The sequence below is a fragment of the Fundulus heteroclitus genome, chromosome 5 (genome assembly GCF_011125445.2).
Source record: "Fundulus heteroclitus isolate FHET01 chromosome 5, MU-UCD_Fhet_4.1, whole genome shotgun sequence".
NCBI classification, from domain to species: Eukaryota; Metazoa; Chordata; class Actinopteri; order Cyprinodontiformes; family Fundulidae; genus Fundulus; species Fundulus heteroclitus.
The window spans coordinates 21,456,046-21,483,843 of NC_046365.1; the positions used below are offsets into that span (position 1 = coordinate 21,456,046).

The 27,798-nt window shown below is 41.4% G+C and overlaps 1 protein-coding gene across 1 annotated transcript; it reads right to left on the minus strand.

Moving 5' to 3' along the window:
• On the minus strand, positions 1-26,187 carry chrnb3a (cholinergic receptor nicotinic beta 3 subunit a). The gene is made up of 8 exons (XM_012870217.3): positions 25,700-26,187; positions 10,470-10,621; positions 8,257-8,301; positions 4,899-5,008; positions 3,554-4,067; positions 2,216-2,406; positions 752-968; positions 1-574 (listed from the first exon to the last, which is right to left on the minus strand). The coding sequence occupies exons 1-8, from the start codon at positions 25,758-25,760 to the stop codon at positions 440-442; spliced, it is 1,425 nt and encodes a 474-aa protein (XP_012725671.2). The 5' UTR covers positions 25,761-26,187; the 3' UTR covers positions 1-439.
• Between the last annotated feature and the right edge of the window lie 1,611 nt (positions 26,188-27,798).

Genomic DNA, 27,798 nt, shown 5'->3' on the forward strand with positions numbered 1-27,798 from the left:
TCCAGATTTATAGTTTTAATCGGATCATTGTGCAGAAAATACAGACAGTGATACAAATGGGTTGAGAGCAAAGTGCATGTAACGAACAAAATAATTAATCCGTTATGAAGTGATATTTGTGCCTTTTATTGCATTTACAACTGCAATATTACAGTCATTGAAACATAGATGCTTAGCTCATTCACACTAACTGAACCTGTTTATTGCTCTTACGTCTTCATACCCCTGAACATGCAGCTTGGAATAAAGGACAGGTTGAATTTCTGACATGACAGCTTCCAGGAGTCATTCGAGGCCGCAAACCATACTGCTAGGAATGGGAAGCTTGGAGCCTGAGGTTTTGGGTTATTTTATACAATAGAAATATACAGTAATAACGTATTGAATAAATCGAAGAGCCTGACAGGAAAAAGTTGTTTTTTTTGTTGTGAGGTTGAGTTTACGAAGGTGCGCTAAGATACATCCGCAGAGCAGGTGTGAAGATTAAAACAGTTCCGAGGATTGACACTGTGAGGAAGGCCCACAGAAAAATCCTGTCCAACACCTGAGCCACAAATTTCCAGTCCTGGACAACCTGTTGACACACACAGAGAAGTAGAGACACATCATTTAGTTCCCAAAGATTACATTTGTTGCATAAATAACTTTTCAACTTTTTAGACAGGAGGATGAAGCTCAAATGATGATAATATTGAAATTTTTTTTTTTAGACGCATGCAACCACATTTCTCCTATCTGCCTGCCTCCGCACCTCCCGTATGAAGTGCTCCTTCCTGATGTGACGGCTGATGTAGCGAACTGAGCTCGTGGCTTTCTCCAGCATTGCCAACCACGCTTGCTTCTCATCCTCCTTCCCTCCGAAGGCTCCTCTCTGCTGGTTTCCACCGTGACCAGGGACAGCCCTCCTCCCCGCGCCCCGGCGGTGCTTCAGCTCCGGGCTTCGCATCTCGATATCTGGGAAGTGATATCTGGAGAGAATGGCACGAGCTGTCGTCATTATTTTAGTGGGTTTGGAGAAGCTACATGTTCACTGTGAAATGTCTGATTTGGGATTCCTACACATCTTCTATTTCAAATGTCCATACATTTCGAGACCCAGTTTTCAAAGATTTTCCAGACGCTTTGGAAAAACAATAACAGTTGACTTTTATTTTTCTTAGTTTATTAAACCATGAAACATGTCTAGTTTGGTATCTGGCAAAAGGCATTGGTTTATGTCTAATTTTGTTTGCCCAGTCGATAATGCTTGGATTTGTCAAACCTAGATGGAGTTATCCTACACTTTGTACATTTTTGATAGCTTTATTCTGTTTTATTGCTTTGTTTGATTCCTGAACAGGACCCACCTTTAAAAACACTCAAAAGTTTGTCTAAAACTCTGATTTCAGAAGGTGTTGGTGTAATAAAAGCATGGCTTTTGCTCTTTTTGGTTATGTTTTTTAAGGATTTCTGGGGTTCACACTGACCAATACTAAAACCCATTGTATGTCTTTTTTCTTCAACTTACTTTAAAACGATCATGAAATTTGTTCACATCCATAGCACAGAACTGAGAAAAACAAATATAAGTAAAATAAAATATTTTTTTGGATTTATGTGGCTCTTTAAAACCAATTTTCTATCAATTATTGTGACAAACAGAAATTGAATTGAGATTAGGGCGGACGATACAGAAGAAAAGCATATCACTAAAAAAAATTGTATTGATAGATAATGATAATCACCGAAAAATTCAAAACATATATTTTAAGTGCAGCCCTGACCATTTTATGCTGTTGCTTGATGACCAATTTTTAGATAAAGGACAAACGCTGAATTCAACCTCAACCCTTTATTGAACCAACATTTTACCAAATTGCAAGTTAAAAAAATAAAAATAAAAAAGAACGTGTGTTCTCTGAACCCCTTGAAGGGGGCAGAGCTTAGTGGTGGAGCCTTCCTATTCATCTATTGAACTTTTTATTTTTTTTGCTATATTTTTTTTATTGCACTACACATCTATCGATCAATATATATTCTTATTGAATTATCGTCCGGCCCTAATTGAGATGCAGGAATTTTGCATGTTCTCCCTGTGCATGCGTGGATTCTCTCCGTTCCTCCGGCTCCCTCCCACAGTCCAAAAACTTGACTATTAGGTTATCTGGTTACTCTTTACTGTTTCATGAAAAATCTGAGGCTATATGTAAAAAAAGATATGTCTATCTAAGCTTACCTGTCAGTGTGGCCCCTCATACAGAGCAGCTTGGGCAGTCTCTGTAGAAACAGGGTTTTTACCCAGGGAGCCATGGGGTGGTAGGTGGTAGAGGAGCGATGATGAACATTAATCACAAAAACTGTGACAATGATCGAAAAGGTGACGAAGATCATGATGAAGAGGAGGTACTCTCCGATAAGTGGGATCACCTGTTAAAGCAGAAGAAAACACTGATTTAAAAACTTTTAAGCTAAAATATGATGTACTTAGAGGTGTAACTCACCATGAAAGTGAGTTTATTTACATAACACAACACAGCACAATCAGCCCATTTGTTTTCTAAATTATTGTCAATGTTTAATCTAAATATCAAAATATCAAATCCTCCCAGACTAAAACCCATGTTTTAATTAATATTTTATTGCGGCACTATAATCTCACACAGAGCATTTATTCAGTACTGAATTTTATTTTCAATAAAAATGTTTATGTATCCAAAACAGTTCTTTTAAACATAAATGCAGTCAAATATCATTGCATTTGTAATTTATACTTTACTTTTTAAATTCCCTGAGATTTTCTAGGAACTTTTAATTACTTTTAATTATAAAGCATGACTGCCTATTTCCCTGCGGTACAAATGTGACGTGACGCAGAGGCCTGTTTCTCTTAGTGACTCTTAGAAATTGGAGAGTCACGACAACAGTTGTGGGCTGCTCTGCAACAAATAGGAAAAGGCTAAAAGATGATGGCTACTCTCCTTAATTGGCCTATATCTACAGTCACAACAATAATGTGGGGGTGATTTTTGTTAGAATACTTTTGTTAGAATACTTTTGTTAGAATACGTTTTCCACACTCTTTGATTTATTTACTTTTTCGAGAAAAAGTGCAAGTGACATTAATGTTCAGTAACTCTGACTTTTTGAGATTGTAGAATTCAAACACATTTATTTTACACAATCTCACCCCTTCTAGCTCCAAATCTCAAATTGCTGGTGAAGATTCTCAGTCATCCAGGTGACTGGAACAAATCTCAAATACTTTTGGCAAGTCTGAAAATTTTTCACCAAAATGCGTTTTAAAACACAGTTTGAGATTGTACAATCTATTAAGAAAAAAAACAAACACTAAACTATGACCATCATAGTTTGAGACATGCATAAAAGCGAAACATATCCATTTGTCAAACCTGGACTAATAATTCTTAACAGATCATAATTTCTTAAAAGACAATTTGTGACAAGGGCATCCAGTATTTTAGACTTTAAGCAGAATGAGTGAGACAGCAAAAAGGCATGCTCTATACAATTGAAAAAAAAACATGAGATTGAGAGAATGGTTTCTTTTGCAAACCTTTGAAGATGAAGGGATGATTTCCTCTATCACCAAAAGGAATACAGTGAGTGACACCAGCACTGACGTGGAGAGGGACAGCTTTTCTCCCTCGTCTGATGGCAAATAAAAGACCAGCACCGTTAGAAAGGACAGGCCGAGGCACGGGATGATGAGGAAGAGAGTGTAGAACAGGGGCAGCCTTTTGAGGATGAAAGAGTAGGTGATAAATGGGTACCAGTACATCCCATCCCTCCTGCTTCCTTTCATTCCCGTGGCGTTGAGGATCTCCCATTCCCCGTTATCAAAGAAGTCTTTACGATCCACACAGTGGTCCACAAGGACCAGGTCCACCATGTGCCCATCGTAGGTCCATGAGCCAAATTTCATGGAGCAGTTCTGTCGGTCAAAGGGGAAGAAGGTGACGTCCATGGTGCAGGAGGATTTATAACTGGCCGGGGGAGTCCATGTTATAGTGCCATCCCAGCGAACTATGGCTTTAGTCATCAAAGAACCTTCAAAGCGGCCATCAGCACTTGCAGAGTATGAAAAATAGAGAGTAGACATTAACATTTGAATCAAATTGATTGAATTGCATGGGTCTGAATGAGCATTGTAAATATACCAAGGAAAATATGCAATATAATGTGTGATTTTGTTTGAAACAGTAGCATCCAGCTGTTGTTAAGATAATACATGTTAAATATTACAGTTATTATAATGTTATCTAGGACATTAATCTATTATTATTTTGATAAATAGACTTAAGTTAAAAGATACTGAATAGAATATCCATGCAAATTTGATTTCTGCTTGTTTTATGGTAACGATGTGAATCTAACTAAATGATTTAAGTAGTTTCATCAGACGGCCTCTCTACCTTAGTGGGTGGGGCCTACAGTTGAATGCTTAATAAAAAGGTGTGCAGCTCTAAGCTTGCCTACTTTTGTTTTAAAACATTGCTTCCTTCATAAGACTGACGGGCGGCACCGTTCTATATTCGATATATTGACTATCCATGTATTTCATTTAAAAACCCTTTTCAAAATGTCCGATTTGTCTTTCTCGGAAGCAACCGAAACGTGTAGCAGCCTTCTTTCAGCAAGCTGACTGTCAGGGTACAGCAACAGCCAGAGCAGTGTTTTGTTACTTTATCCTTCTATGCTACGGACAGTATATAAAAAGAAAAAAACTTGAATCACTTCTTCTGGCATTCCTGTTAAAATAACTGTAAAATACAGCAAAACCATGAGGGAAAATTCTAGTAGTTTGGAAGCCATAGCATTCTAAAATATTGATATTGAGATCAGGCCATGCCCTGAGGGAACAGGTTACACTGTAATGTGGAGAGAGCGGCGGGACTCACTTTTCATAAAGAACAATGTCAGGCAGCCATATGGTCTCTGATGGCACTCTGATAGACGTAATGCCCCCGTAGTCCTCTGGGTTCCACCTCAGCTTCACATCAGTCCACTCCTATTAAAATATAACACTCAATATGATGCCTTTAGACAACTTCAGCCCAAATGAGTCTGTGCAGCACCATTCACCATTCAAATATGAGTGTTTGTATTTTCATTCCAGCTATTTGACAAACTACCATGAAAACCAAATTATGTTTTTTGTTTGGCAAGAGGAATTGTTAACAGTGGCTCTGAGCTTGAGACAAAAATGTAAAACTGGCAAATGCTTAAGTTCATACATTGTTGGTATATTGCTCTGAATATTAAAGAGTTCCTTGACAAATCATCTTCATTTGTCCACTAAGTGATTAAGAACTTTGTCATTCAGGTTAGACTCAGCTCACCCATCAATTCTGAACTGGCTCTCTGATATTTGTTGGAATATGAAGCAATACTTGTCACTTCACCGAATCAGTATGGAAGGTTCTGCTGAATGTCCCTCCTGTGCCCAAATGGTTTGATGGAAGCAGACCCAGACTGATAACATGCAGAACAGAGACTCCTACTTCAGTGTTGTCTTTTACTACCAGAAAGTTGTGAATATTTTTTCCTTAAGGCTGGTTTACACAACAGGATTTTTACCCTGCTTTTCACCCCTATCCTCCGATTATCAGCGTGTCTCTTAGGATAACCTTAAGGCAAGGTAGGGTAAATTTATTTGTATAGCACATTTCCGTACAAGGACAACGCAAAGAGCTTTACATGATTAAAACATAGGAAAAATAAAAGCAGAAAAAAAGCAAGTATGAATAAATTGTAGATTTATTTGTAACAAAATTAAACATGGGAAAATGGAAACTGAAAGCAAATATTAATGATTATAAAAACAGTTGGGTTACAAACTTCAACTAATAATGTTTTAGTAAAACAGTTTAACTAGAACAGTCGAAGGCAGTCCTAAACAAATGTGTTTTTAATCTTGATTTAAAAGAACTCAGGCTTTCAGCCCTTTTACAGTTTTCTAGAAGTTTGTTCCAGATAAGTGGAGCATAGGAACTAAATGCTGCTTATCCATGTTTGGTTCTGGTTCTAGGTATGCAGAGTAGGCTGGAGCCAGAAGACCTGAGTGGTCTGGAGGGTTGATACACTGATAATAAGTCAGCGATGTATTTAGGTGCTAAGCTATTCAGTAATTTATAGACTAACAGAAGTATTTTAAAGTCTATTCTCTGAGATACAGGGAGCCAGTGTAAGGACTTTAGAACTGGGGTGATGTGCTCTACTTTCTTAGTCTTAGTGAGGATGGGGGCAGCAGCGTTCTGGATCAGCTGAAAACACCGTTGCAGTAATCAAATCTACTGGTGATAAATGCGTGGATTAGTTTTTCCAGATCCTCCTGAGACATCAGTGCTTTAATCTCTTTAGGTGCTTTCGGAGGTTCAGGTCTGAGTCCATCACTACACCCAGATTTGGGGCCTGATGGATGGTTACTAGCTGATGCAACTGAAGCTGTGTGCTAACTTTTGACCGCTCGTCTATTGATCCAAAAATTATTACTTGAGTTTTGCTTTTATTCAATTGAAGAACATTTTGGCACATCCATGCATTGATTTCTTCTAAGCATTTACTCAGCACTTGAATAGGTTCGTAGTCACCTGGTGACATAGTGATGTAGAGCTGTGTGTCGTCTGCATAGTTATGGTTGCTGATGTTATTGTTTTTATGATCTGAGCTAGAGGGAGCATGTAGAAATTGAATAGAAGGGGACCCAGGATGGACCCTTGGGGAACACCACATGTGATTTTTGTCGTCTCTGATGTAAAGTTACCTACTGACACAAAAAACTCTCTGCTTAAGTAGGATTTAAACCAGTTGAGTGCTCTACCAGAAAGGCCGACCCAGTTTGCAGGCACTCTAACCGAATGGAGTAATCCACAGTATCGCTGCACTGAGATCCAATGATATCAGCACTGTGGTTCTTAAGATATATTCCTGCCGTGTGTGGTGTGTTAAGAGCCATCAGGTCCACTCGGTGGATCGTCGGGACCGCTCCGACCTCAAATCGAGGATATCCAACATCTTGGATTGTCTTTCCCCGATATCCTACCGTGTGTGGTGTCCCCCGAGGACAAATGAGCACGCAGCCTGTTGAATGTGACGTGTAGCCAATCAGAAAGCGAGGTGAGGGATTCCCCGAGAGATAAAAAAAAAACTCACCTCCATTTCATAGTGCAGCAATCGTAGAGCCCCCGGTTGCATCGTCTCCGCTTCTTTAACCAATGCCTTTTCTTTTTAGGTTTTTTTTCTCTGTTAAAATCAGTCTACAAACGATCGTCATTATCCTTCCAGGTCGTCGACGTCTATTTACTCTGTGAACTCACTTTTTGATGTTGAAAGGATTTAAAATATTTCCCGTCTGATATGTGAAATATCGGAACAGCGAAATCTGTTCATGTGTGGTGTGTTGTGTTCGCCGTCTGGCCAGACACCACACACTGTACGAGCAAACATGTTTTATCTAGGATTTTAAAAATGTTCGGTACATGTGTTGTCTGTCAGGCTTTGAAAATCGCCCGACTACTTTAAAATCCTGCTGTGTGAACCAGCTTTTATGTGTTTACTAGGTGGACATTATTTCCTTTGTAACAAAGGCCAAAGAGAGCACCTGCCAGGTCCAGATGCGTTTTCTTCCTTTTTAATATATGGGTCTAATGGGCAATTGCCTGAAGTGGCACTAGAAAGGGGGATACATATGTAGCATATTTTATATGTATAATATTTATGTTTTAGCTGGGGATATGTTTAGCTGTACCAAACAAGGTTTTTGAAGAATGTACATCTTCACAAATTTAGACTGTTACAGAGCATGATTGTGGGATGGAGGTGGTCATAAACAGTAGAAAGCATAGTGCACAAACAGGTGTTTAGCACAGCTTTGGGTAAAGGTGTAAGCAATTCTCTTTGGTTACAGCAATGATCCAAATCACTGCATCATTCCTATTTGCGATGGAAACAAATCTCCCTCTACGATGATGGGTTACAGTATAGGTTACACCCTGGCTGCTACTATAACACAGACAGGAATGTGAACCAAAAACCAAAAAAAACAACACGCATTGCACAGGTTGGACCCACTTATTTATGATTCACTATAGGGCCAGTGGTGTGTTGTACTTTCATCGCAATCATCGTATTCAATTAAACATATATGGAAACAAGAGGCTGGAAACAGATGAAATTAAATCAAATACCTAAATGCATACTTTAGGAATCCTTTTTGTAAACTACATTTTTTTAAGCGCATCGAGTTCTTATTTTTACCTGCCAGAGCCAGACATTTGTAGTCATCAGCTGGTTTTTTTCATCCTGCAAGAAAAAGGAGAAAGAAAAAAAAAAACAACCTTTGTGCAAGATTAATAAAGCTTCTTACTGGGAATGGTAAGAAAGGCTAATGAGGAGCAAATCAGAAGCTGGAATAAAGTTAAGTTTAATGAAAGAGAGAAAATTAACTGAGAGATGACCCATTTATGTTCTTGTAATGTTTTGACCTGAGAAAGTACAGTAGAGCAGCTTTCAGTCTTATCTGCCTTGTTACAGTTCGCACAATGCTTCACAAGTAAAATACTATCTCAACAAGGTTGTTTTGTAAGGAGAGTAAAAATTAAATGTGTCTTTGAGGCATCTAAAACTAGACTTTTTAAGACAATTTTTTTCACAGGTTTTTTTTTCACACTTAAACAAAAACATAATTTCTACTCTTAGGACTTGGTCTAAGAGTTTTTTGCAGTCTTAGGATTTAGCTGTTGACAGTTGCCTCATGACACATTTAAATCTTCTAGTTGTGGCCTTACTGTCCTGAATAAAACTTTAATTTTATTCCAATGCAATTACAGATGACATTTTCCAAATTAAATTTTCAAAAGTGTGCCTTGCTTCCACGCTTTAGATTCTGTGTGTTTCTATTTGTTAGTCTTGCACCACCCAGCATGTTAAGATAGAGGGCTGGCATTCCGGAGACAATTTCTGTTCGAAGTCGCCTTTCAGTTTGATTAGATTTGAATTGAAGTGTAATAAACAAAAATGAAAACATTAAATTGGACCTGGATTTGATTGGGGCCTGTTTACTTTTATTTCTGCACAGTGCCCGAGGATGGATTTTGCAGTAAAATGAAACTGGATGATTAAAATGCTTTGCAATAATACAAACTGGACTGGATATTTCAGTGAGAACACAGAGCATATGACCTTTTCAGATGGGCTTCATTTAGTTTCTAATTTCATCCAGTGTCTGACTGGCTTTAAAAATGAAGTCAAAAATACCCTGTCCTTTCTCTGTCAGCTATCAAATCATAATGTAACCATGCTTTTCACAAATTTGATGAAGCACTTAAAATCTGGATCCGATAAACCTGTGTGTCATCGAAAAAGAAACTTTTCAGTACTTTGTTAAATTGCTTTTCATGTACCTTCAAACGAAACATGTTTCATTTATTCAAAGATTGAAGAAAGACAAGCATAGATTTGAGGTAAAATACAAAACTAGCAATGATCAATTTGACCAGGAAAATATTAAAAGAGATATGACAAATATTGGGCTCCCCTGTGGATATTTTCAGCTGCTATCAGTTGCTATAAAGAATAATTTGATTTCAACTTTGTTAAAACTGCTGAGGAGCATCCTTAAAGGGGACACATGATGTTTTTCATGCTTTCCTTGTCACATTTAAATATTCTAGTTGTGGTCTATTTAAACTGCAAGGCTTTGGTCTGAAATCCTCTGCATTGTCCCACAGCCCCTCTTTTGCCCCTGTTATGAGGTGCGTCTGAGAGCAACTTGGTTTGGTGCTGTCTCTTTAAATTCAAAGGGGACACTTCACACCCCGCCTCCTTCAGATTTTTGACCTTGTTTAGCAGCTCCACAGCAAATACTGTGACGTAATTGTTCAAGAAATGTAACAGAGAAAAGAGAAAACTGAACGGCTTGGAAAATACGATCCAAGCAGAATATAAAGATACGTTCACAGCAGCTGGAGAGACTAAATTCAAGGTTTTTGCACTCTAGAGACTCCAAGTACACAACAAAATGTTTAGGGAATTTAACATGACGTGTTTCCATCAAATTTCTAACTTTGAACTTATTGCACCAGATTTGCATGGTGGTTTGATGGATTCTGATGCTATTTTGTGATGGTATCAATGTACTAAAGGCAGTATCCACCATCAAGGTAACATTGCTGCCTCCATATTAGAAACAGAGCTTCTCCATTGTAGAGTCAAATTAATCTTCCTGAGGATCTTCTAATGTCACTCAGTGGCTGATCACATTCTGAGACCACAGTTTTCATTAGCAGACTTTATTTTCATAAATCTGACTAAAGTAGCCCAGCAATACTGATGGTGGGTGCAAAGTTTTGCCATAGAGAAACAATATGTATATTGCTTGGGAAGACCGTTCAATCTTCATAAAAGGTAAATCCCTTGCATTGTCTGATGCAAATGAAACCTGAAATCAATTTTAAATGTCATGTCCTCACCACATCGACCAGCTGTGAGATCTTCAATCCAAAGCGTACAGTTATGGTGTCATTGGCATGCCCGACAGGCCGCACCCACTTCTGATAACCTTTGAAGAGGTTTTTCAGCAAGGAATCTTCCAGCTCAGCCAGTGACACAAAGTCCTCCTGGTCTGTAAAAGATGAAAGGGGTGATACAAAAAAGAACATGATAAATATGATAATGATCGATTTATTATGTCTTTCTTGATTTGAAAAATTTGTCAATAAGGCAAGTGAGTATTTTGGACATATCATCAGCTCTGTGCATATTTTAAAACTCCAAGTTGTATAATGTTGAATGCTTGGATAATGTTGGATTTAAGCCAGTCAGGTAATGTCTATTTGTATAATGATGGAGGTTGTAGTGTAAGCAGATCCACACCCTATATTAACATTTATTATATGAACCTGCGAAGTATAAAATTCAATAATTTCTTTTACAGAGATGCTGTACTTGTGATATTGCCAATATATTAGAGAGCAAACACAGAGAACGATCAAAACGTTAAGTCCAGATTTTTAATGAAGTTAAAAGAAATGCATTGATAAACAAAACTGGAAGTTAACTGCCAAAAGTTTCAGAGGAATAATAAATAAAGCTACTAAGAAGTAATTCTTCTCCAGTGTTTTCATATTCAGAACGGCAACTTACCTGGAATGCCCAGAGAATGTATATTAGAGAATGTAGAGGCCTCAGAGACATTGTTATGGTAAGAAATCCTGAAATCCAACCTCGACAAAACCAGCCCCATAAGCTGAAATACCAAGACTGATTAATAAAATATCTGAAGGTTTTTAAAACTGTTTGTTTATTTTTCTCCACTGAATAAATAAAAAAGTAAAAGATATAGGAGAATTTTTTATTTAGTTGTGTAATAATTTGTAGAAAAATTGTCCAAAAACATAGACATTCTCCTCAGAAAGCCAAAACGTCACTTTTACTTTCTCACATAACATTTAGATGCTAGGGTTGGATAAAATTTTGAATGAACTGAAGGTGCAATAGTTTTTAAATAGTAAAAATTACTATATAACACAGAGTATTTTTTACAACGATCAATCCAGATAATTCTACAGAAGAAACATACTGAACATCTGCAGATATCTGAAAAACTATTTTATATTTTACATTTACATTTCTTTGGACATTCATCTATCTATTTAAAAAGCATTTTAAAATGATCCATTTACCCCTGAACCACAAGGGGCGATTTAATTGTTCTGATTTTATGTGTCAGACCAACACAAATCAGTCAATAATTGTGAAGTGGAAGTAAAATAAAAAAATAATTAGTATAAAAAGTCTGTTTTTTCACATATATTCAGCTCCTTTTAATCCATTTCTACAAAATAATAATAATAATAAATTGCCGGACGTGTAAAATGAGTTATCCTCTATTTACCACAGTTGCCTCTATAGACTTCATTAGTCAGTTCGTGAGAGAGTGATTCGGGCCAAATCCTCAGGGCATGTGTGTGGGTGTGACACGCTGTGCATTCTCATTCACCTTGTTACTTTGTTGAGACTCCACTGTAATCGATGCATTAGCAAGAGAACACAGGCTAACTTCATTATTTATAGCTTTCTTACCATTAGAAGACATTACGTCTCAAAACAAAAGACCTATGAAGTCGCAGCGGAAGGTGCTTTTTCTCTTCTCCCATGAATGTGCACAACACTGGTGTAATTTCAACTTGACGCCAGAGGGGGCAGACATCTGCCAAAATCCTGCAACTTACGCAATGCTTCTTTAAGGCGAAGCAGCCAACTGACCCATTCTGTCATGCTGCAGCCTTGCTTGCTGCACCATGGACATTTCAAGACACTTTCCACCTTTCATACAGCTCCAGTCTCCAGCTCAGTAATCATGTACACCTGCCAGCCACCCTATTTAAGCTCCCTGCTTTTAGTCCTCCCCTGTCGGTTCGTTCTGTTAGTTTATGTTTACTCTTGTTGACTTTGCTCATTGCTGCTCACCTCATCTTGTTCTCATCCAGCCTGAGTTCTCCGCCTGTCTGCTGTGATTCTGGTCCAGCTCCCACTCCAGTCGTGCAAGTATTCATCCAGTCGTGCTGCTTATCCTGCTATGGTTCTGGCTCGCAAGTATTCATCCAGTGTACTGCTGATCAAGTCTGGTTCTCAAGTCTACATTTTACTGTGCTGCTGGTTCTGCCGTCTCTATGCTCCGGCTCCGTCCTGCTTGCCAGCTCCAGCCATTTACAGCTCCAGCCTGGTCTGAACTCTGGTCATTTTCCTCCATAATTCTTCATCTTCAATAAACTCTCTTTTATACAGTACTCTGTGTGTGGTTACTTTCTGGTTCATCTAAAACATGACACATTCTAAGTCTGGAGGAGGTTAACAGATCCACATCTCAGGCAAGAGAGTCTGTTGACAGAAGTTGTGGACTCCCTAAATGTTGCCTTTATGAAGGAGAGGCAGAAAGCAAGCCACTCAAAGAAGTCATATGCGCATTTTGCCACAACCCATGCAGGAGACACAGCAAATGTGTATCAGACCATGCCCAGGTCAGGGAGGTGGATGAGTGACCCTAAACACACCATGCATGCTTGCAGCTGCAGCATCATGCTCAGGGGCCTTTCTTCATCATGGACGGGAAAAGTTATCACACTTGACGTAAGAATGGATGAAGTTGAAATATCCTGGAAGTAAACCTGTTATAAGCAACAAAAGAGTTCATTTAGCAAGGCAATGCCTCGACACAAACAGCAAGAGTTACAACACAGTTTCCTTTTAGATCAAATCAGCGTTAATGTGGCCCACTTAGTTCAAGCCTAGATTGAGTTTCAAGACTTCAGACACTATCCTGTCGCAAACTGTAGCAACCATATATATATATATATATATATATATATATATATATATATATATATATATATATATATATATATATATATATAACAGCCAATAGTCATTAATTAACGTACCCAACTGTCTGCTCACTCTCAGAAGCAAGTGCGAGTATATGAGGTCATGTCCTCAGAGCCTCACACATGCAGCAAAAGTCAACATCAGACTGTGGGCTGGTCATGGCCAAACGGATGCATCCAAGCTCTTGAGGCCAACGAAATGATCACGCTGACACAATCACCTCAGACAGATCAGCTGCCAGGGGAAATAAAAAGAACTCAGAACGCTCTGTGCAGTTAGCCACAAGGCATGGTCGTCAGAGTAAAAAGTGACATCCGCACTCTGTTGGGAAACTATGCAACGAAGCCGCAGCACTCTCACTGCGTCAGCGGTCATTCATTTGCAAACAGCTGGGAGATTTAAGATCCCAAAGGTGGGCACTAACAAAGAACACCATGCAGAAATGTGACTGCGCATTAAGTGATTCCACATAACTTTACTGATCAGCTGAAAGTAGATAAAATGTGTAAGTATCAAAAGGTAAACCAAAACTATCTTACTGTTTACAATTTTGACTTATACTGGCATTCCCTGGCAAATTGTTTTAATATAGGACAGATAACCCTGTTATTCATTATGCAGCTTTGAGATTAAAATGGCAGCCACTATCGCTCTACGCTTGGAGCAGTATCTGGCATTTTTACATGAGCAACACACAAGAGCCTTCTTAAGTGATGCCGTGGCTTCATGAGCTGAAAGCTCGAGGCGTTTGTCCACATAAGAAAGTGATGTTTGGCACAGTCTGTGGTGCAGAGTTGCAATAGAGGGTAATGGACAGAAGAGAGTGAGTTTAATTCAGCAGCCTTTCATATAAGGGGAATGCATCGGAGGGGTGGTGAGAGCTGATAAGGAAGGGAGTAAGACATACTGACCCAGACTAATTCCCTCCTGCATCGTAGAGAAGCAGGATGTTGGAGAAGGAGCAAGCCGATGGTAAAAATTAACTGGGACAGGAGGAAGGAGAACAGACAGCAAAACTGATGTTAACGAGAAACTAATTCACATTTCTCTTTGCATCTGAACACAGTTTTTTTGTTGTCGTTTTCTTTTACTTCGTAAGCCAAATCTTTTGACTGGCTAAATAAAAAACGGCTGGGGGTCATGTGCTGGGGCCAATGTGTCTGGGCAAACCACTGAGACCTAAAGCCTCATTTCAGGCACGAGGAATAAAAACTCTACCAATTCTTAGAAGAATTGCATTCTGCAATTTAGGTCTGCTTTGGTCTGAGAGCAACAAGTATCAGTGACATATTGCATCCCTGCCCTCAAGTTCCAGTATAATGCAGTACATCATATTTTTATCTGAAATTTGTCCAAACTCTGACAATGTCAAACATGATAAAGTTTAAGAATATCTTTTGAGACAGTGGAATGTGACATACTGCAGACAAATTAACAGACAGACACTCAAAGCAGCAGTCGGTTAATTGGAAATATAATCAGCAACACATCAGATCATTAAACTCATTAACACGACTGCTAAACTTTCCAGCTTTTACTTAAGGCGACCAGCTGCATGCAGATGTCTAATTTTCTGAACATAAGCTAAGTGAACAGGTGATTATGCTCTAAATGAGGAGAAAAGGAAACTTTTCAACACCTACACAGAAGTTGTTTTGAAATAAGCTCACAATTATTTTAAAGTGGTAAAATCAACTCTTGGTATTCTGGTTCAGTCAAATGGATGCGCTTTATAACACCTACTGTTAAATAAGCTATTACTAGTAAAAGTAGGGATTTAAAATTTCCAAAATTATATCCAATAACTTATGGAGCTAATATGAATGTGGATTCAACCTGATGGGAACCAGCTTTGGGTTTAAGGACTTTTTAACAGAGAAAATTACAAAAAGTGTAAACAATGCTGCTCCTAGATTTGAATACATTCATCATGTGTGTTGCATTATCTTTTAATGATGCATTTGAAGCGGTCTTTTTTCAAGGTGGAATGATTTTCCAATACAGAAGTTTTATCAGTTTTGAAAAGAAGAATTGGGTGCTCGAGTTGGAACTTATGGTGGAGTCTCTTAAATTCAAAATTCAACATAAAATTTCAAATGTACAGTCATGTTAAAAACCCTAAGTCAGCTTGTGTGTTAATTTGGTCCATTGCTAAGTATTTCACCATGTTTATACCATATATTAGTTTTGCCAGCTCCTGACTGTTGAAGTGGTGCGATCTTAAGAGTTTCCTGAAGCCTGGGGAAAGATGACTGTAGGAGCTAATGAGTCTGGTGAGGAAATTAAAGAGCTCTCAAAAGAATTTTAAATCTGCTATTCCATTATATGGATTTTAGTCTAGAGGCGGAGGACATTTAAAAGCTACAACAAATCTAGAACATTTCCAGAACCAAGATAAATAAGTTTAAATATGATATGATTGTACACACTAATACAAATTATTCATTGGTTCAGTTTTCAACCAGGTGCTACATGAAAAAAGATGATTAAATAAATAATTCAATAATGCATTAATCATAAAAATTTTAAACAAATAACTTTTTAACTCTCACCACAAATTTGAACTTATGTATTTTCTTCTGAGGGTGACAGGTGGTCACTGAAGCACTACTGGAAAATTTATAAGCAATTAATTTTAGCTCTCCAGCTCTAAAAAAAAAAGAACAGAAGTGATGGCAACAAGAACAAAAAAATATTATTCTGTTTTGTGTTCAACTGTCATGCTGCTGGTCTAGGTGAGGGTCTCTCTCCCTTTCTCTCTGCTACAGGGTGTGACATGCAGGTGTTTTGCATCTCAGCTGATTAAGGCACCTACTTAAGGAGCCGAGACCAGGAGGAGGGCGTCAGTTCTTTCTCGCTACCAGCGTGGTACATGACCGACCTTAAACTCTGTCCCGAGTTCTTCCGGACCAACCCTAACTCAGCGTTTTCGATCTCTTGCAGAAAATCGACCAAGGATCCTAGAGGCTCACAAGCCTGGAGCCCTCTGACTGCCAGTCTGCCTGGGTCCTCCTCTTGCACTGACCTGCCTGTCCACCCTCCACCTCTAACAACACTGGAGAGAGTCACTGGATACACCTGGACCAAAGACACACTTCCCCCCGGACCCCTGCCAAGCACCAGCCTCCGTGAGTTCAGCCCTCTCCACCTCTCCATCTATCTCAGCCCTGTCATTTACCACTGTCCTCATCTCTCCCAGCAGAACCAAGAACAATCCGACCAGGAACACTACCCACTCTGTTCAATAAAAGATCATTTTTTATTGGAACTGACTGACTCCGTTGTTGCCCTGATTCAGAGTCGCTTCTTTCAAATATGACAGAAAGAACTGACCAACCCGACTCTGGGGAGCAACTACGGAGCGCGGTCACTCATCAGGGACAATTGTTAGGGCAACATGAGACCCTCCTTCAGTCTATGAGCCAACAACAGAGCCAACTTGTGCAGATGATGAATGTTTTAACCCATGGCTTTCAGGACCTAAGAAACCAATTAAGCGTGATTCAGCCTACCTCCACTTCTCCACCGGCAGCCCAGCCTCCCGCTGATCCCGCGCCGCTTACAGTTCCCGGCGTCGGGGTTTCCACCTCCACCCCCGAACCCTTCTTCGGTGAGTTAAATAAATCCAGGGGCTTTCTACTGCAGTGCTCTTTGGTATTTAACCGCTCACCTCGGTCTTTTCCTGATGACGTCGGTAGGATCTCATATATTGTCGGGCTTCTTCGCGGAAGAGCCCTGAGCTGGGCAGAATCGTTTATTGACGAGACCAGCATTCTTAGCCTCAGTTACTCTGACTTCCTCGCCCGATTTAAAAGAACTTTCACTTCCTCGTTGTCCGAGGAGGAAGCGGCAAAGAGACTGTGGTCTTTAAAACAGGGAAATAGATCCGTGGCTGACTACGCGGTCGACTTTCGTACCCTGGCGGCGCAAACTGGCTGGAACGATCTCGCTCTTAAAGCGGCGTTTTTAAATGGCCTTTCCGAAAAAACAAAGGACGAACTAGCCAGCCGGGATAAGCCCCCGAATCTAGAAGACCTTATTGAGCTAGCGGTAAGAGTAGATGATCGACTCCGGGACAGGGCTCGCGAGAGGCGGAGCCAAGCTCCACCCTCAACGCTACCGCCCGCAGCATCCACCTCTGTTACGTCACCTATGCCCCGTTCGGTTCCCTCCGAGAGCCAACCTTTGGAAGAGCCTATGCAGTTAGGAAACGCCAAATTAATCCCCGAAGAAAAAGATAGGCGAATGAGGGCGAGACTATGCCTTTACTGTGGCGCCTTAGGGCATTTTAGGTTAAACTGTCCTCTTCGCCCAAAAGATCCCGTCCGCCAGTAATCCAGGGGATACTGGCGGGCGTATGCTCTAAAAACCCGGCCCCCTGGTTAACGTTACAAGCCGTTATCTGTTTCCTAGACACTCAACATCCAGTCACGGCCCTTGTTGATTCAGGTTCTGAGCAAAGTCTAATAGATCCTAGCTTAGTTAATAAATTGCGCGTCCCTGTTCGTTTACTACCTTCCCCCATTTCAGTCGCTGCCTTGGATGGCAGGCCCTTATCCACTATTACGCACCAGACCGTTCCACTGAAATTTATTTCTTCCGGTAATCATCACGAGAACATCTCGTTTCTTGTCTTCCCTACTAAGCACTCGCCTGTAGTTTTAGGGCATCCGTGGTTGGCTGTGCACAACCCTCATATTAATTGGAGGGAGTCACGAATTGAGACATGGAGCACCAGTTGCCTGGCCTCATGTTTACAGTCAGCCCTTCCTCGTTCTTCGGCTGACTCTGCCTGTCCTGAGGCTTCTCCTGATCTATCCCAGGTTCCCCCCGAGTATCATGACCTCCAGCGGGTATTCAGTAAGGATCTAGCCCTCAGCCTACCGCCTCACCGTCCTTATGATTGTTCAATAAACCTTCTCCCAGGAGCTCCTTTACCATCTGCACGCCTGTATAAACTTTCTCAATCTGAACAGGGCGCCATGGAGAGTTACATTGCTGACTCACTGAAAGCGGGCATAATTCGCCCTTCATCCTCCCCTGTTGGGGCAGGTTTTTTTTTTTGTTGCCAAGAAGGATAAATCATTGCGTCCCTGTATAGATTACCGAGGCCTAAACCAGATAACAGTCAAAAATAAGTATTCTTTACCCCTGTTAGCTTCTGCCTTTGAGACGGTTAGGGGCGCAACTGTCTTCACTAAACTGGATCTCCGCAATGCCTACCATCTCGTCCGTATTCGTGAAGGAGACGAATGGAAGACAGCCTTCAAGACCCCGCTCGGCCATTTCGAGTATCTAGTCATGCCCTTCGGCCTTACCAATGCACCCGCCGTGTTCCAGGCCCTTATAAATGATGTCCTCAGGGACTTCATCAACCACTTTGTTTTCGTTTACCTTGATGACATTCTTATTTTCTCAAAAGATCCCAGCCAACACCAACAGCACGTCCGTCAGGTCCTCCAACGACTCCTCGAGAATCGCCTGTTCGTCAAAGCTGAAAAATGTGAGTTCCACCGCAAGTCCATCAGTTTCCTCGGCTACATCTTCGAGGGTGGACAGGTGAAGACCGACCCGGCCAAGGTTAAGGCAGTGGAAGACTGGCCCACACCCAAGTCCCGGAAGGATCTCCAACGCTTCCTGGGGTTTGCCAATTTTTACCGAGTATTTATTAAGAACTTCAGTGTCATTGCATCACCCCTTTCTGCTCTCACCTCCACTAAGCTAGCTTTTACCTGGACACCCGCTGCTGATCAAGCTTTCCAACTCCTCAAGAAGAGGTTCACTCAGGCTCCCATTCTCACCTACCCCGACCCCACGGCCCAATTCACTTTGGAGGTCGACGCCTCGGATTCCGGAACCGGGGCCATTCTGTCACAGATGTCTCCTTCTGATGGGAAGCTCCACCCTTGTGCCTTCTTTTCTAGGCGTTTTTCCCCAGCTGAGAGAAACTATGATGTGGGAGACCGAGAACTTCTCGCCATCAAGCTGGCCCTAGAAGAATGGCGTCATTGGCTAGAGGGAACAGAGTTGCCCATCATAATCTGGACTGACCATAAAAACCTTTCTTACATTCAGTCAGCCAAACGATTGAATTCCCGCCAAAGCCGCTGGGCATTATTTTTCTCACGCTTTCATTTTACTATTACCTACCGCCCGGGCTCCAAGAACATCAAACCCGATGCCTTGTCCCGACAGTTCTCCACCGTCTCCGAACCCATAGGCCCAGAACCCATCGTTCCCACGTCCTGTGTGGTGGGTGCTCTCACCTGGGAACTAGAAAGGCTGATCCGACGAGCTCAAGAGAACGAACCAGATCCCGGGGGCGGCCCTCCTCGACGTCTGTATGTTCCGACTGCTGTTCGTTCCCAGGTGCTCCGCTGGGGGCACTCCTCCAAATTTTCTGGTCATCCTGGCTCCAGCCGCACCATCGCTCTCCTCAGGCGTTATTTCTGGTGGCCTTCCCTGAACAAGGACGTGTCCGAGTTTGTTTCGGCCTGCTCCGTCTGTGCCCGCTATAAGGGATCTTGCAGACCACCTACTGGCCTCCTCCAACCCCTACCTACGCCTAGTCGCCCTTGGTCTCATATCGCCCTAGATTTTATCACCGGCCTTCCTCCATCTAGCCACAAGACCGTCATCCTCTCCATCGTTGACAGATTCTCCAAGGCTTGCCATCTGGTTGCTCTCACCAAACTTCCATCTGCTCACCAGACCGCCAGGTTGCTAGTCAACCATGTTTTCAGACTCCATGGCCTCCCCGTTGAAATTGTCTCGGACCGTGGTCCACAGTTTGTTTCCCAGGTCTGGCGTGACTTCTGCCAATGCTTCGGTTCTAAGGTTTCCCTCACCTCCGGCTTCCATCCTCAGTCCAATGGACAATGTGAGAGACTTAATCAGGAAATTGAAAACATTCTCCGCTGTCTCTGCTCCCACAATCCAACCACCTGGAGTCAGCATCTCGCCTGGGTGGAATATTGCCACAATTCACACATCTCTGCCGCCACTGGATTGTCCCCTTTCGAAGCCTCCCTTGGCTACCAGCCCTCTCTCCTACCCTCCTCTTTCCCGGATTCAGTCCTCCCCTCAGTCAGGTCACACCTCCATCACTGCCGTAAGGCTTGGGACCAGACCAAAGCCGCCCTCGAACGCACCTCTGCCCAAAACAAAAGATATGCCGATCGCAAACGCTTACCGGCACCTGCTTACACTCCCGGACAGCAGGTGTGGCTGTCGTCCCGGGACTTCCCATTGAAGGCGGTGACGAAGAAACTCGGCCCCAAGTTCCTCGGTCCCTTCCAGATCGACTGTGTCATCAGTCCCACTGCAGTCAGGCTCAAGCTCCCGCCTCACCTCCGGGTCCACCCAACCTTCCATGTGTCCCAGATTAAACCTGTTACCTCTAGCCTGTTGTGCCCACCGTCCAGACCCCCTCCACCTGCCCGGATCGTAGACGGGCATCCCGCCTTTACGGTGGACCGTATTGTGGCGTCTCGACCAAGGGGTCGTGGCCTCCAGTACTTGGTCGACTGGGCTGGTTACGGCCCTGAGGAACGTTCCTGGGTTCCGCGTTCCTTCATTCTAGATCCCGACCTCATCTCGGCCTTCGAGGCATCGTCCTCGGGACGGCCGCCAGGGGGCGTCCGTTAGAGGGGGGGTGCTGTCATGCTGCTGGTCTAGGTGAGGGTCTCTCTCCCTTTCTCTCTGCTACAGGGTGTGACATGCAGGTGTTTTGCATCTCAGCTGATTAAGGCACCTACTTAAGGAGCCGAGACCAGGAGGAGGGCGTCAGTTCTTTCTCGCTACCAGCGTGGTACATGACCGACCTTAAACTCTGTCCCGAGTTCTTCCGGACCAACCCTAACTCAGCGTTTTCGATCTCTTGCAGAAAATCGACCAAGGATCCTAGAGGCTCACAAGCCTGGAGCCCTCTGACTGCCAGTCTGCCTGGGTCCTCCTCTTGCACTGACCTGCCTGTCCACCCTCCACCTCTAACAACACTGGAGAGAGTCACTGGATACACCTGGACCAAAGACACACTTCCCCCCGGACCCCTGCCAAGCACCAGCCTCCGTGAGTTCAGCCCTCTCCACCTCTCCATCTATCTCAGCCCTGTCATTTACCACTGTCCTCATCTCTCCCAGCAGAACCAAGAACAATCCGACCAGGAACACTACCCACTCTGTTCAATAAAAGATCATTTTTTATTGGAACTGACTGACTCCGTTGTTGCCCTGATTCAGAGTCGCTTCTTTCAAATATGACATCAACTTGCTAAGTGACATCAAACTAAACAGGATTTGCACTGTGAATGGGTTGAAACACATATCAAATGTTCTAAATTAGTTAAGATAATTTAACCTCATTCCATGTTCTTTAAGATTAACTTTGATTCTCTAACTCTGCAGTGAACCAAGATTCACTGAATTATGATGTTTTTCAACTATTTTATTTGTCCTTTTGTTTTTTGTTTTGTGTGTGCATAAGTCCTTAGCTTCTTTTTATCTTAGTTTTTCTTAGTAGTTTAGTTAAGTTTCATTAGCCCAGTAGAGAGGATTTGTTGATTGAAGTGTAGTATTAATTCAGATGAACAGCATTCTATAGTGGTGTTCTCTGATGTTCCTTTTATTTCTGTTAATATATTCTTGAACTTGAAGAGAAGTTGTCACTCATTTATTCTACTTGTGAGCAGAGTTTGCTGTTAAAAGAACCCCAATGTTCCAATCACCCTTTCAACTATTGTCCTAATATGAGCTGTTTGGGCTGAGATTTACTGGACAATACCTAACAGACCAAGAGTTATTTGTTAAGCATTAAATAACTTAAAACCGTGCGTAATGGCACAAAAATGTGGGACAATAAAGTTCAATTAAATTACACTTGCGAGTTTAGGGTCATTGGGTTATCAGAACTAAATAAACATTTTATAATGTTTTTCAAGCTAACCCAAACCAACAAAAACTGTGATAATTTTCTAAAATTAAAAAGCTGTGTTAAAAAATCTTAACTACACCCTATCACTCAACAATTTGCAGAACTCCTTTCATCACCGACAACTTCTTGTTTTCTGTATGAACTTATCAGTCGCTTGGCTTTTTGTTTTCCTCTTTCAAATACAGTATAAACTCTTGCATAGCCCAATTTCAACAAAGCTGACACATTCTCTCACTTTTGACTCAAGAATACTTCAATATCATTTGGTAAAGCTGTCAATTTTGTCTTTGTGCAAACAAAAGGAAATAATTCTCAAGCAAAAAGAGTAAAACATGCATGGAGCTTTTACTGCCTGTTTTTAAGCCATTTTGCTTCCTGTTCAGTGTGTAGAGCATAAAAAGTTAAAGTACAGACTGTCTTGCCCCGCATTGCATCAGACTCACACAGAGTTTTCAAAGAGCTAAAGAGGGGCTTTTGCACACTTTTGCACCTGGACTGAGCTACGCAAAAATACAGGAAGCAGCTTTGTTCTAAGCTCCTCACAGACAAAAGCACGGGAGTCCCATTAGTCCAAGGCATTCTGCTGTAAGGGCCGGCTTCCTTCCATTAAAGCGGGCTGGATAAACAGTGTGTGAATGTGTGCGTGTGCATGGCTGAGACCTAGGGGAAGGTATTGATTAGAATGTGCACTGTGATGGTTGGGGGGGGGGGGGATGGGGGGGTTGAATCTCTGTTGGAAAATTATGATGCATTAAAGCGTGACTGTCTGTATCCACTTCCTGCATGAAAGACCTCAGCAGGAGTATTACAGAGCTTTAGTAGAGTGTGTGAGAGACAAAGCTTCGCTGGTGAATGACAGAGATGCACGAGAGGCCCAGCATGCACAAGCGCACCCCGCCTGCTTCTCAATCTGAAACGCCCCATGAGGGGACACAGAAGGACGATCACCTTGACGCTGCCACATCTGTTCCATGCAGAAACACAACGGGACGTGCCACTGAGCGGGGTAACAGAAAACAAATTTCATTCAATACGTCAGGGGATATGAAAATATTTTACGTTTTAATCATTTTGACTTACTGTACAAGTAACTGGTCACTAGGCTTAGGACAGTGGTGGGATTTTAACTGCAAGACATCCTGGGTAATTATACCAAACTATTACTGTATTTACACAAAAATTTAAAACAAAAACATATCTATATATTTTAGGAGCCTTTTTTTTTTACCCAAACGATTGATATGTTACAGCTAAGTGGCTTAAGAAAAGCAAAAAGTAACTTCAGAAAATGGTCACTTTGGTTAAGTTGATTCTTATAAAATCAATACATTTTGGTGCTTTTGAATCTTTATTTTTTTATGCACACATATCTGAAAAGTCCAAAAGACTGAAGGTTTATATATATATATATAGATATAGATATAGATATAGATATATAGATATAGATAGATAGATAGATAGATAGATAGATAGATAGATAGATAGATAGATAGATAGATAGATGGATAGACTTTGTTTTCATATTTCAAAGTATATTTTCAAATAAGAATAACATATTTTTTCTATTTAAATTATATATTATTCCCAATTAAAACACAAACATTTATAAAATACATAACACATAAGATGCAAATGATTATACCATGGTAACTGAGCCTTTTGAAGATAGTTTGCCCTGTTTATGCCCCAGACATTTAGTTAGGTTTGCTCCTGATGGTTGAAGTGAGAATGGAAATCATGGCAAGATTGACAGAGCTCTTCGAGGCCTTTGGAAAGACGATTTTAATAGTTTATGAGCCTTGTAGGGGATATATAGAGGTCTCTAAAAAAGTTTGAAGTACACCATTCCACAAAACAGAAAACAGTCTTCAAATAAAGGACTTTCAAAGAATGAGAATTAAGAAACCGACAGTCTTTGGTTGAACCATAGCCCAGATCTTGATGTCATGGAGACGTGTGGAGTGACTTAAAACATGCTGTACATCGAAGAACTCCGTCCAACATCTGACAACTGAACATGAGGAATGGGAGAAAGCTTTCTCAGACTGTCAGAGACCGGTGATGACTACAAGAAACGTCTCACTTTAAGTTTTATATATATATATATATATATATATATATATATATATATATATATATATATATATATATATATATATATATATTGTGTTTTGTTTAATCAGTATAACAAGGTGGTTACCTGCCCTTCAATATCACAGTCTTTTCTGGATATAGATAAAAAAAAGTAGTGAAGCATTTCATAATAATGAATTACCGACCTCAGAAGGTGCCCTGACATTTTAACATAATGCACATCAGCTATTCTGGGTTGGAGTAGCTGAAACATTTTCACCATATTGCTTTTGCTAATAATTGTTGTTCCTGTTTAAAATAAGACAGAAGGTAGAAAACAAACAGAAGGAAACTATGACAAAAGCTGACATGTCGTCTGAGAATAAAGCTGAGGCATTCATGCTGGAGGCAGATGAGTCTGGTCAAATCTAAGACAACTGAGACTTAATCTTTTTAAGCGGAGGCAAGCAGAGGTCACATCTAATCGAAATTCTCCACATAGCTATACCCTCTTAGACCAAAACATGCCCACACCAGTAGTGACTGAAAAGAGTGAGCAGGAACATATCATATTTGATTATAAAATGTACTGTAAATAATTTAACGAAGTAAGGCGACTAAAACTAGACTGAACCTGAAACATTAAAAAAAAAAACGTATAACTGATTTAAAACATCAAGAATCATTCGTATTTTCTCAAAGAGAGTATCTCTATTAGCAATTTACATATTTCATATTAGTAATATAAAGAATGAATCTCACAGTTTGATTTATAGTTCACACAAGCGAGCTCACCTCCAGAAGCCAGAGGAAAAAAACAATGCTCTCTTTACTTTTCATAACACAGCTTTTGAGAAATGAGTGTCTTTATTATATGAGGGATTTCATTTCCCTCCATTGCTCCAGTGGTTATTATATACTTTATTGTTCCCGTACCGCTCCCTTCACAGCTCATCGTGTGGCGCGCGTCCCCAGGGGGGCGCTGCGCACTCACTCTTTAATAAATGATGAACGCGCTCCTGTTCGCTGACCCCAGCGTTTTGTCCCGGTTTCTTGCTCGATATGAAATTAAAATTTCGTACGGAATTTATCAAACGTCCACTCCGTAATCAAACCTCTGCTTAAATCGCGCGCACTGGACAGAACAACGGGGCTAAGCGCTCTCTAATTAGTCCCACTGAATGAGGTTGCCGAGATGGAATGTGAGCACAAAAAAACGAGTCCCGACTCATTTTCGGCACCGTGCCTCCTCTATTGTCACATCATCTCACCTCCACCAGGTTGCATCGGGATGCGCTTTCCAGATTCTCACCTTGCGCAGCAGCTTCCCCAAGAGCCAGAGAGACCCACAGCACCGCGGCCGCAAACTTCATGCTTTGTCCCGTCTTCGGCGATAGGATCAGAATGTTCTGCCGTTCTGCGTCTCCTCAGCAGCCATGTGGGAGCCCCAGGTACACCCCCCGCCGCTTTAAATGATAAATGATGAAGGGCGGCAGCTTGTTGGTGGCTGTGCACAACGCGCCCCACCTTCCCGCTGTGAAGATCGCGCTGGTCCGTCCTTCCGGTTCTACGTAACCCGCTGTGCTTCTCCGCAGTTTCTCCAGCGTGTGGGTCCGGCTGCGAGGAGCTCCGGAGCCGGAGGGCTGAGGGCGGGACAGACCCGTCACTGGGATTGGAGGGAGGACACATCTGCGCCGGATACCACAGGGAAATGCTTTACATCAACGTGTAAAGAAATGAACCAAACTGAGAGGCTACATTTGAGGTGATCACTTTAAAAGTTACATCTTAGGTGATTATGGAATTGTTTTACTAGGAATCCCTTTTTCATGTTATTTTAGCTTCTCTTTGGACACAACACAACATCACATTTCTGCTGAACTGAACTGATCGGTATATAGGCTACACCACAATATGAGACAACTCAATACAACACAGAAACCTTATACTTTTTACTCTTAAAGACTTTATATATATATATATATATATATATATATATATATATATATATATATATATATATATATATATATATATATATATATATGCTTTAGTTGGAATTTATACTATTTTTATTTATAGTATAAATCCCAACTAAATTTATTTCATTTGCAAAAATACCATGCTTTGTTTCTCTGAAGCCATATGTAGCCCTGCAGTCTTGATAAAGTATTGATGTGTTGACAACTCAGGACTGTTAATCGATATTATCATCAACATCCGGGACACATGTTTAACACGAACTTGAAGCCGGGGAAGGTGCCGCAGCTGTGGAATCCAAAGGACCTCAGCAACTACAGGCAGGAAGCACCGACCTCACATCTGATGAAGACCCTTAAGAGGTTAGTCCTCAAACATCTTTGCCCCCTGATGAGGTCTTTGTTGGAATTGTTGCATTGTGCTCAGCAGCCTGGTGTACTATGCCATCATCTACCTCCTTCACCGTGCTCTGAACCAACTGGAGAAACCTGGAAGCACTGTGTGGATCATGTTGTCAAATCGCTGCAGTGCTTTTATATACCATCAAGTCAGGACTTCTGAGGGACAAGCTGGAGCGGTCAGGAGTGGACCACCACCTGTCCTAATGGACGCTGAACTACCCCAGTAGCCAGCTGCAGTGCATGACGACAAAGGGTTATGTGTCTGACTGGTCTGCAGTGTTGGTACCGTTCCTATTCACCCTCCACAATGCAGACTTCTCCATCAACCTAGGCTGCCAACTTAAAAAGTTTTCTGATGACTCTGTCATAGTCGACCCCATGAGAGGACAACTCTGGAAATAGGACTTTGTAGACAGGTGCCAACAGAACCATCCCCTAATAAATGCGGGTGGGGGGCAAGAATCTGGTGGTGGATTGCCATAGGCACCAAACCATCACCAGTGAACATCTGGTAGTACTGACATTGAGATAATGAACTCTTACAAGTAACTGGAGTCACAATGCCTAAATACACAAAGGAGTGTTGTGGCAGGCCCTTTCTCCCAGCAGCTGGCGACTTTAGAGCCATCACTGCTCCCAACAACCTTACATACAATACAAAGAAAACCATGGCTATCATTTGCACAATTTTATCTTCCATTTCTTGTGAATAGTGTGTTGTTGTTTTGCTCTAGTGGTCTTTATTTGACAGAACACTGACAGAAAATGGGATTGAGAGAGCAGTGGAAGACATGCAAAGGACCACAGGCTGGGACTCAAAACCAGGACAGAGGCCTCTGAACATGGGTCAGCTGATCTACCCTGTGCCACCACTGCGCCCGATAGTCACTTGTTTTTTAAACACAATCCCTCAGTTGCATGTTTCTATTAAGCTGAGTTTGCTATTTTTAATAACGGAACAAGATTTGTTACACTTAGGTTAAAGTCTCTTATTCATATATATATATATATACACACACACACAAATATA

Bases quoted from the DNA above. Each gene is read 5' to 3' on its own strand.
- chrnb3a (XM_012870217.3), bottom strand. From the start codon at position 25,760: ATGAAGTTTGCGGCCGCGGTGCTGTGGGTCTCTCTGGCTCTTGGGGAA. The intron at 8,302-10,469 runs GTGAGGACATGA...TTTTTCTTGCAG, and splicing joins TCTCACAGCTGGTCGATGTG to GATGAAAAAAACCAGCTGAT. The intron at 4,068-4,898 runs GTGAGTCCCGCC...ATACTCTGCAAG, and splicing joins GACATTGTTCTTTATGAAAA to TGCTGATGGCCGCTTTGAAG.